Source organism: Microtus ochrogaster, chromosome 5 (assembly GCF_000317375.1).
Source record: "Microtus ochrogaster isolate Prairie Vole_2 chromosome 5, MicOch1.0, whole genome shotgun sequence".
Taxonomy (NCBI): Eukaryota; Metazoa; Chordata; class Mammalia; order Rodentia; family Cricetidae; genus Microtus; species Microtus ochrogaster.
The window spans coordinates 59,882,285-59,893,345 of record NC_022012.1 but is presented as its reverse complement, the minus strand read 5'-3'; the positions used below and the strand labels follow the sequence as shown (position 1 = coordinate 59,893,345).

At 40.0% G+C, this 11,061-nt stretch overlaps 1 protein-coding gene across 1 annotated transcript in view; it reads right to left on the bottom strand.

Moving 5' to 3' along the window:
* Col12a1 (collagen type XII alpha 1 chain) overlaps positions 1–11,061 on the bottom strand; it is a 109,353-nt gene that overhangs the window by 62,416 nt on the left and 35,876 nt on the right. The window contains exons 15-23 of the mRNA XM_013346412.2: positions 8,047–8,313; positions 7,338–7,530; positions 6,247–6,368; positions 4,446–4,595; positions 4,244–4,363; positions 3,981–4,145; positions 3,401–3,547; positions 963–1,102; positions 214–343 (exon numbers count right to left, since the gene is read on the bottom strand). Of these exons, the coding sequence (XP_013201866.1) occupies positions 214–343; positions 963–1,102; positions 3,401–3,547; positions 3,981–4,145; positions 4,244–4,363; positions 4,446–4,595; positions 6,247–6,368; positions 7,338–7,530; positions 8,047–8,313 (1,434 nt within the window). The remainder of the gene's footprint in view (positions 1–213; positions 344–962; positions 1,103–3,400; positions 3,548–3,980; positions 4,146–4,243; positions 4,364–4,445; positions 4,596–6,246; positions 6,369–7,337; positions 7,531–8,046; positions 8,314–11,061) is intronic.

Here is an 11,061-nt window from a genome sequence, read left to right as displayed (position 1 = left end):
GAAAGAAAGAAAGAAAGAAAGAAAGAAAGAAAGAAAGAAAGAAAGAAAGAAAGAAAGAACGAACATACTTAAGATGTGAGTTGACATCAATGACTGGAACACAGTGAGTTTGTCAAAGGCTGGCAAAATTTCCCATGTGCCATGACCTCTCTCTTTGTCTTGGAAAAGAAACAATGGGGTTATATCCTTGTTGCTGCTCCCCCTGGGACTTACGGGTTTTCTCTGTGCCCTTCAGAGGCTCGCTGTATTCATCCTCAACCACAGAGTACACGTTCACCACGTATTCAGTCTCAGGCTTCAGGTCTTTCAGCACTGTGCTGGTTTCCAGTCGACTCACATAAAACTGGAGGGGAGAATAAATGGAGGAACAGTCAACTCCATTCTTCAAGCCAGACCTCCAAGCAGCTGTCTGAAGTAAGTTTAGAAGGCATCTCACAAGGCTTCGTCCTTTATTTTGAGAAATTACTAGATTGCAGAAAGTTCTCAGGTGTGATAACATAATTTATTTTTTGACATTTTTATTGATTTTTGTTGAGCTCTACATTTTCCTCTGCTCCCCTCCCTGCCTCTCCCTTCCCCTTTAGGCCTCTCCCAAGGTCCCCATGCTCCCAATTTACTCAGGAGGTGATAACATAATTTTTCCCAGCTTTCATTGCCGTATTTGTAAAACTAATAAATCCTCATCCTTAATAAGATTCACTTGTCAACTTTATGCATCTAATTCAAACTTATGAATCAATTAACTTGTTTGAAAAAAATCATATTGATATTCTGAGCATTAGGAACATTTTTTTAAAAAGCTATTTCCCTTTCATGAAGTTCAAAGAGCAGTGCCTTGAGAGGAACATAGAGGACCATTCTCCATTCATCTATTGTTTCTCACCCAACGTTTTCCTCTGAGTTCTAATGAGAAGCACCCAATCTCAGCATGAGGAAGGAGGGCTTACGAGTCATCTACTCACCTCCTGGCGTTTCCCTCCAGAAACGGGGTAATATTCCACCTTGTATCTGTCCACACTGTCAGAAGGGGGTGTCCAGCTCACTCTAAAGGAACGGTGAGTCCTCTCCGAAATAACTAAGTTAGATGGTGCTTCCAAGTCACCTATGTGTGGAGATAAAGTGTACACACTCTTTCATTTCTGTAGCAAGGGGGTGAAGTAGGAAATTAGATTGAAACAGCACTGATCTACATAGAAGTTTTTACAGCCTTTCCTTCACATGGGAATAGGGTAATGAATCTATATAGAGGCCTATTGCTCATTGACCTTTCTGAACAAATGGTCAAAAGGTTCCTTCATCTCAGAAGGTTCAAACTAGAGCTCTTTAAACACGACCTCCTGTTCTTCATGAAACCACTAGTCAAAATGTCACCTCGACCCAAGACCTCTGAGTCATCTCGGGCACCATTTCCCCTCTCAACCCATTCGCATAATCAGAGGAAAAGACCAATCAATTCAACTTTTCCATTGTCTGAGGTTAGACCAAGATCACTACCCCATTACTATTCCTAGGCATGTTATATTCTATGAAGATAACACTAGTTGCTGTCTATGTTAAGTTTCTTATGTGTTTAGGTCTAAATAGGCAATAAGAAAATCTAATTATTTTTTACTAAAGAAAGAATGAAAATAAGCACGTATTGATATTTTTAAATATAGAAATAACCATTTTAAAATAGCCAGTCTGTGGGTAGATAAGAGTAAATAACAGTGTCTATAAAATAACAATAAAAATGGACATGACAAATACATTGTAGACAATAGCAAATACGTTGCAAATAATTTAAAGAGAAAGGAGTCACTCCTATGAGTCCATGACCATGACAAATCACTTTCTTATAAACTCTTCTGGGATTCTTTGTGAGCCCAAACTGGGTGAGCATGTCTACTTGGGTCAAAGTCAAGCTTGCAAAATTATCAAGTAGTTTTACTGTCTGGGAAACTTCAATGAATGCAACTATTACTTGGTTGATTAAAAAAATAAATAAATAAAGATAAAAGATGTTTTCATCCCCACTCAGAGTTCACTCCAATTGAATAAAAAAAGACATTTCTCTCAGCTAACCCAAAGCCAGAAGCCTACAAATTCTGGCTGCCCAGCTGGTCTATTTCTCCAGGGAAAAGGTCAGACTGTTGTTCAAAATCCAAAAGAGAAAATCTTTAAAAGTTTGGAGACAGAAGTTCAAGAAGGAACATGAAAAATAAAATGTGAGTGTAACCAAGGACCCAAATATTGTGAAGCATTTCTGCCACTCTGTTTACTGAACCACCCTACTTCTCTGAAACCATTGCAAGTTAATGACAGACTGTCTGCACACAATTCACATGTCTAACAGAGACATCCTCATAGTCTAAGGAGCATGGATTTGTGTGTTGTTATTTTTGCAAAGCCCTTCAAGTGTTGGTTCTTTCAATGTCCTATCTATCTGGGCCCTCTCCTGTCACTACAAACCCAGTTCTGAAATTTTGTTTCTAACCCCTAATCCCTTTCCATGGTTACCTCATTCAAATGCCCACAACAACATCCCTAGGCATTTGACCCCAACTGAGTAACTTCTCGGTATCTATGTCTCTGCCAGTAAAGAAGGATTGCACTATTTCTAAAAGTCTCAAGTTTAGGACTGTAACTTCTCTTCACATCCAGGGGTTATCAGTGTAGAGCAGCAGATCTGACAGTCTACAATTGAAGAAAAGAAAGCAGGCATAGGATGCTTCTCCCAGGCCTATGTCTTAGGAAGCTGGAAGAGGCTACCAAACATTACTTAGCAATCCAAATCTTTGTCGTCGCCATCTGCATGACATAGCACTAACAAGAAACTGCGTCACTACAGAACAGATCCGAACCAGAAAGGGCGTCTCTTACCTCTCCTTAATTCTCTTCTCCCACTTTTGTGCATTTGCTGAGCCATATGGCCTAAATAAATCCTTAAATACACTAAGCCATTTTCTAGTTTGATTCCGCCCCACCCCCCAAAAAATATCATTTACAAATGAACTAAAATAGAGATTCTTAACTAGGAAGTTCCCCCCAAGAAGACATTTGGCACCAGTAAAGACAATTCTACAAAAGTCTAGAATGGTTTCTACTATTTCTGTAAGGTTAAACTCATACTAACTTTCCTAGAACCAAGAAAAATAAATGACGAACAATTTTACCAAAATCTTTCTATATAAAAAGGAAGGAATTTTCACTAACAAGGACAAAAATTTCATAATTAATTTCCTAAAAGCCTTCGATTGTCCACTGTGTGCCAGATGCAGGTAACCTAAATTGTATGTCATATCTACTCACCACAACTCTGGGGATGCTCCTGGCAGCCAGGAAGCAAAAGCCTCTAACACTGCGGAGCGTTTCAGAGTGAGGTCCCCACCCAGACAGAGCAGCACCTGGCTAAGCTTACCAGGGCCCTTGACGCTGTTACACAAGTTGATGGTGAGGTCGTCCACAATCTTGGATAATGACTCAAAATCGGCCACATTGTATGCGTGGATGTCATCTGGATCCGTGGCGATCATCTTTAGCTCAGCTTCATCAGCGTTCTTAATACCTTGGAAAACAGTTAATTACAAATTGAAAGCACCTTCCAGGACATGGTGATGGAATGAGGCAAATACTTCAGGCCTCTTCTTTTTGTAAGTGCTCCACCACTGAGTCTGTACAGGGGTACATGCAGATGAGTGCCAAGTGCCCACAGAGGCCTCTGTAGGCAAATAAATCCCTTGTAGAATCTTATTCTTCTCAGATGTAGCAAGGTCTTGATCACTCCAAAACTAGAGCTGAAATTTCAAAGTAAGTATTAGCTTTTTCCCCCTTTGTTAATTTATTTCAACTCCTCTCTCGCGAGACTTTTGTTCGAAAGTGTCAAGAATTCTACCACCTTGTTGGTTTGAGTGACTATGGTAATCCAATAATATTTTAACTACAAAAATGTCCTCAGCCCATCTGCCACCCAGGGCATCACTATCTTCTCCAGGTCTTACCAATAGCAAACAGTTCCACTCCTTCATCCTTGAGTTTCTTTGATGGAGCCTCCACGTCGTCTTGTGATTTCCCATCGGTAATGAGAACTCCAATTTTGCGAGCGCGAGGCCTCATGCCAGCTTGGGTCTTGAAGCTCTGTTGGCGAATGAAATTCAAAGCCATGCCTAGGGGGATTTTTAGAAGACAGCCAGTCACATTATTTCTCAACTCTCTGCCTGACCAAAAGCACGTGCCAAATCTGCAGCAAAGTGTCCTGACTTACCCGTGAGGGTGTTTCCTCCTTTGTACGGTAAGTTCGCCACAGCCTGTAATAAACTCTTCTTGTCTCTGTGGGCATTTAACTGCCACTCTGTTCTGGGGTCTCCACTGTACTGAGCGAGAGCTAAAATGACACCATGGATGTTAGGATGGATTAAAGATCGCAGTTAAGTTGTCAAAGATCTTCAGTGTGGTCGGAAACCTACCAATTTGGACTCGCTTGGGACCAATTTCAAAGATTTCCACAATACGAGAAATGAAGCTTCTCACGGTTCTAAAATTTGCGCGGCCGATACTCCATGACCCATCCACCAGCAAGACAATGTCTGCTTCCGCTCTGGTGAGGCACTCCATCCCTGACACAGCAATCGTGAGACAGGACGGTAAGGAACACCTAGTTGGCAGGTCGCTCCCTTTGCAGCTGCTGCCACCCAAGTTGTCTAGTTCAACATACCAGGTAAGCTTAATTTATTAACCTCAAATAAGTTACAAGAACCAATTTCCCCAAAGATTCTTTCAGTGGCAAATCATCTTTGACTCTATTTCCTGACCATGATCATAGAACCTAGAGATTTTAATTAAACCATGATGGTCAGTCAGTTTGAAAGGCTGACACAATCAATACCTAAAATAATAAATGAGAATGCATAGCTGTCTAACAATAAATACAAACAATTTGAATAAGATTTGGATTCTATATAAGGTAAGATATTGCATTCTTCACTATTTAAGATATTAGCAAATAAATATAAGATGAACTGATTAAATGTATAAACCATAAATGGTTTAAGTGAGCCAAAAATATCCCTTATAATAATTAAGATACCAGGTAACTATTACAAGTTATAAGGATTAGACACATGACTCTTGAAATCAGAACTTTATGAAGTAAAAACATGCTTTGAAAATCTAACATACTGTTCTTTTGTTTTGCTGATATCTGTTTAACTTTTCCATCTACTGTAGATAAATTCAGACAGCAAAGTTTGCACATTCAAAGAATTGAGGAAGGAGGAAGACAATTAGGAAAAATATGCAAAGAAATACACGAATCGAGGGCTGTGGGACAGACAAACACAGATACAAAGCGAAGGTGTTTGGGAAGAGAAAATAATCCCAATATCCTCAGTGACAAGCTACAAAATAAAAATATAAGCCAGTTAATGTCATCATAAGAGAAACAATGAAACAATGCAAAATATCAAAATGTGACTTTCTTCCCGCTACGTCTAACTTTAAATCCTCTTTTTTCTAGAAGCTTGAATCCCCAGCTCTAAACTTCCCCATTCATTGCAATGTTATCAGATCATCTTTATCTCAATTTTAAACGGAAAGAAACTTAGGTAATGCCCATCACACTACCAACTACACAGAGCCATGCATGTCATACCTTTCCCAAGACGGAAGCCTCCCAAACAGTGTTCCTAGGACCTACACCTTTAACATCTCTAGCAGTGCTAAGACTGACTCGTGTTAGCAAATGACTTTTTAAAAGTTTAGAAGTAAACTCTACCTCTTCCTCTCAACTTCAATTCTATTAAATGCTGTCTTGGTTCACATCAAACCTGTATTTATGGCAAGGGGCAGAATGTCTAAAGGGTTTGGCTACCATTTTGCTTGTAAGTCATTGATTGCCCACTTTTTCATATGTAAAACCTTCTTTCTCAGCCCAAATAAGCCACTGAAGTAAAAATATATAATCGTTATACCAAAAAAAATTGTATAACTAAAAAGAAAAATTAGAAAATGTAACTACTGCTGTCACACTGAATAAAACCCACTTTTAAATAACGGTATTTAATTAATGCAAAACTGAAAGAAAAAGCCAAAAATAGACTCAGCTGGGTATCTTGAAGCAGTTCATTCAAACATAAAATAGTATGTGAATTATTTAAATATATTGTAGTGAAAAATTATAATTACTTTTCATTGTTTAATAACCTAACACTCACATATGAGATAGTTTCACAATACTATTTCCTATAGAAATATAACTCAGTTTCTTACCAGAGGATAAAAATGGTGTCACGGTTGTATCAGAAAGGGTTGTCATCTCTTGCCCAACAAGTGGCAAACTTTCTCCTCCGTCAAACATCCCAAAGACATTGACTCTATAGGTGGTGCCTGCCCTGGAACAGGGATGTGCACAGTGGGTATGGACCATGGGTTCAGGAAAGCAGTTTCCAACTTGTTAAAGATATCCGCCTTCACTAACAAACTTTCACCCACAGGAACTTAAAATGTTCAGTATTGTGAAAGAAGAAAAATAGCTGCCATCTCATTCCAGCCTGACTCACAGGGAAGCAGCCACCCAGCATTCCAGGGAGCTCCGGGGATTCACAGCACCATTTCTGGACTGGCTTTGCTGCCAGAGGCAGCATTCCCCCGATGTGCCTCAGAAAGGAGAGGAAGGAGCTGCCTTTCTTCTGTTGCCTCTGAGTGAATCTCAGAGGCTTAAGGAGATTGAAATGTTTGATGTCTGCAAGGTAACCCAGGATGCTAAGCACTGGGGAGCGTCAAACAGTGACATCACCAACTTTCATCCTATCTACACAAGTGATCATGAACAGCAAGCATTAACAGGTTTAATGTTATTGAATGCACACTCGAACAGAGGAAGTTTCTAAGAGGAACTTCCAGTAGCAGGTCGGTACGACTGGATGGATGTGGAGTGCTGCTGTTCAAACTCACACTCCTCTGTTTCCCAGCTCACTGTCTGAAACTAGACCTTGAATCAACCCAAGGCTGTTTTGCCAGCTGGCAACAAGCTCAGACTCTGGCCTTTGAGCTCCAGTGTGCTTCACTACAGGGACACCCACACTGGGAGTCTCAGAATGGGTTACCTGGCCACACATTTCCACACGGCTGCAATTGTAAGAAAATTATGTGATAAGGACATGTTAAAATCCAGGGATTCCTTTTTTTTAAAAGTTATCCCTGATCGCTTAATAACAAAAATTCTTTGAAAATACAAACTATTTGTTTAATCTTAATTCTTTGCTTGTTTCTGAAAACAGATAAGAGGAGGTTCTTTGTGCCAAACCTGCTCATTTATATAAGTGATATAATCTTTAAGCACAAATACAGTTCATTCCTACCTAAGCTCCTCCAAGACAACTGTGTTGTCATATGGTCCAAGGACCAATTCCCCTAGTCTTCTGTCATCCCCTGTGGGGTGGAATGTGACTTTGTAACCTTTCACTTCCCCGGGGGCCGGCTCCCAAGTCACGCGGAAACTTGACATTGTCGGGTCAGAAGTTTTGAGGTTTCTTGGTGATTTAAACCGAGAAGCTGTAAAATGAAAAAGGTTTTTTTTAAAAAGATTACCAATAAGATAGGCTTAAGTGTTTTTTATTCACACCCACAAAACTATGACTGTATAGAGAGTCAAGTCCATTAGCACAAGATGTCAGGGTCGCTAAAAGCCCTGTGAAACGGAGTGTTGCCAGAGCGGCCTAAACAAGTCTCGCCATCCAGGTGAGTCTTAGATTAATATGTTAGCCGGTAGAATCATTTTACCAGGAACTAGATTTGCAAAGCAAATAATGCACTAATTAGACATGCCCCCTAATAAATACAACTTAATTTATTACAAATTGAAAGTGTTTGCATGCATGGTGCTGGAGCTTGGATCCAGGGTCTCACTCCTGTTGGGCAAATACTCGACAACTCAGCTACAGACCCCACCCCCACCCCAGATTCAATTTGAAATGTTTACAGATGAAATCGATACATTCTAGCCTTCTTTTTGAAAGGCAGCATACTTTCTCCCCCAAAGGCATGATTCGTATTATTATTGTTGTATACCTGTTGTCCCTGATCCTTGCCTAAGCTTTCCTTCTCCTGTCTTATACATCGGGAGAACCGTGACGTCGTATGTGGTCTGGGGTTGGAGTCTCTTTAGCACTGTTGAAGTGACTGTGGGTGGCACCTTAGCGACCATTTGTCTTCCTCCCCCTTGAGGGCGATACACAACACGGTAGTTCACAACTTTCCCTGGTGCTGGTTTCCATGTAACTCTCATGGTGTGTTCTGTTTCTTCATCCACTTTTAAGGTTTTGGAATCTTGGGATACTGTGAAACAAAAAAATAATAATAATAATCTATAGCATGTCAAAAGAAAACTAATTTTGTTTGCCACCTCCTTCACGTGAGAAGAAACTGTATTCTTAAGTGTGGACACAAATGCTGAGCATCATAGTCTCTTGGGTTCATGATGGCATGTGAGCTTAATCTCAGGATGGCCTCGGTGGGATGCTTTTGCTTTATCCAGTTAATACTAAAAAAATGAAAGTTCATATTGCAGGGATTTCCTAGTGGCATTCTAGAAACTTTAGTAAAAGAAAAGAAATTCATCTCCAAAGATGTGGTTTTAAATTTTTATTGTGCTTTCTCTGTAAAGAATTCCTCTAGTAATAAAGCCACAAGGAATACTAAAGATCAAAAATAAAGAGTTAGAAATTTTATTCAGGCCTTTTCAGAAGAAGCTACAATCTGTAAGTAACTGGTGTCAGAGTCAGGATGATTGACAGTCATCTTCTGATTTCCATGTGCATGTAAGACTATGAACACAAAGGAATAGGCAACTCTAATAGGTGAAAACATCTCAAGGCTGGCAGATGAAAGCATACATACCAAGTATGTTAGGAAGCACTGTGTGTTAACATGTATCTAATATGAAGCTAATACCATCACTCAGCTAGCTCTTTTATCAATATTTAACTATTATGAATAACTGTCAGAAATAGATCATCCAATATCTTCAAACAACAGTATCCCCTTTCTTATAAATAATAAGTTTATCATCAGAATCATTTAATTCAATACTAGAAGACTCACAAGTACGCTAAAGCTGAAGGAAACAAAATCAACTGTATTCTTTGATTTTAAAGAAATTTTCATGGTCAAGTGGGTAAGAATCATAACGAAACAGTTTTAAATAGGGAGGAAAAAAACTTTGTTAAAATAGTTTTCAGACAATGATCATCAGTTAGCACCAGTGAACCCTGGGACTTTAGGAACAGACTTGGGCTGACTCTATGTTGGCCATTTTGTTGCTGGTGTGCTTCCAGGCACCAACACAGGCAGGAGGGACCCAGATGGAGCCCTGTGATTTTCCTAACTGATGAGACAGTGGGAGTCCACATCGAATGGAGTCCACAGACAGAGAACTGTAGCAGAGAGAAGGCCACAGAGAAAATGTCCCCAACTATACAGAAAATCCTCCTTGGATCCCCAACCCAGGGTAAGTCAGGGCATGTATGAGGAAAGTACCACAAACTAGAGAACACATCACCCGAAATAAACAGAACCACTCTTGAAGCTCACATGTGGTCAGAAAGCTTCCCCCAGCCAGAAGACCAAACCTTAGAATTGCGGTGATGCCATGCAGGGTGTACAGCAGGGGATTGCTTCGATAACTGGTGTAGGAGGCCCTTCTATATTTGTGTTGCTTTCATTGGTTATTAAAGAAACTGTCATGGCCTAGTTGATAGGGTGAAATTTAGGTAGGCGGGGAAGACAGAACAGAATTCTGGGAGGAAGAGCAGAGTCAGGCAGACGCCATGGTTTTCCTGCCCTAGGCGGTTGCTGGTTAGACTCATACTGGTAAGCCACAGTCAAGTGGTGATACACATTAATGGAGATGGGTTAAACTAATATGTGAGAGTTAGCCAATAAGAGGCTAGAGATAATGGGCCAGTCAGTAATTTAATTAATACAATTTCTGTGAGCTTATTTCAGGGGTTAAGATAGAGGGGTGGCTGGGACCAAAAGCAGACCCTCTCCCTATTACAGATAACAAAGCAAAAGTACTTCTAAAATAAAACAGGTCTTAACATGAATTTCAAAAAGATCAAACCATTTCCAAATAACTACATTCTAGGTAGGGGAACAAGATTAATATTTATAGTAATATACTTTCCAGAACCCAATAAAATAAAACTCACAATATCTGGACTCAAATAAAAATTATATAGCACACCAAGAACAAATTTATGATCTAAATTTTGGATGTAACAATTGTGTTCTCCCCAAAAATCATGTTGAAGCTCTAACCTCCAATGTGAATGCTCACAGGACCTTTGGGTTAAACAAGCTTATGTAGATGAGGTCCTAATCTAATGATATCAGTACCCAGTGACCTTAGCAGAGAAAGTGGAGATACCAACCAGGTCAAACTCACCCTCCCTTATCCCCGACACTGATGCAAAGAATCTAAGTGTGTGTGTATGTGTGTGTTCGTAGGTCATAAAGCTAGCAAAGGGGGGATTCATAAGAGAAGAAGAAGAGATTTTGGGGAGGAAATAGAGTAATAAAATATCTGTAGCTGGAAAACAGTAGAAGGGAACTAACTAGGGCAAGAAAGCTGGAGACACGGAGATTAGAGTCTGGGAGGAGAACAAAATAAAACGCATCCTGAGCCTGTCTATGAAGATGCCACAGTGAAACTCATTCCCTTATGTGCTACCTTAAAAATACTTTAATTGTATCTTACAGTAAAAGAGAAGAAAAGTGAAAGTTCTTCTCATTAGATCATCACCAATGTTTATAAACACTAAAATTAGTAGGCTTCTGTATTTTTCTGAAAGGCACCGTTGTAGCTTCAACAGCTCACAGTGTCACCCCCATGCCACCGCTGAACTAGTCATCGTGAAGAGGGACAACCCATATTCTAATCCCAGCTCATTATTTCATAGAATAAACATTCATGGGACATGTCCTTAAGTTTCAGTTTAAAGTGATGCTGGAAGCCGGGCGGTGGTGGCGCACGCCTTTAATCCCAGCACTCGGGAGGCAGAGGCAGGCGGATCTCTGTGAGTT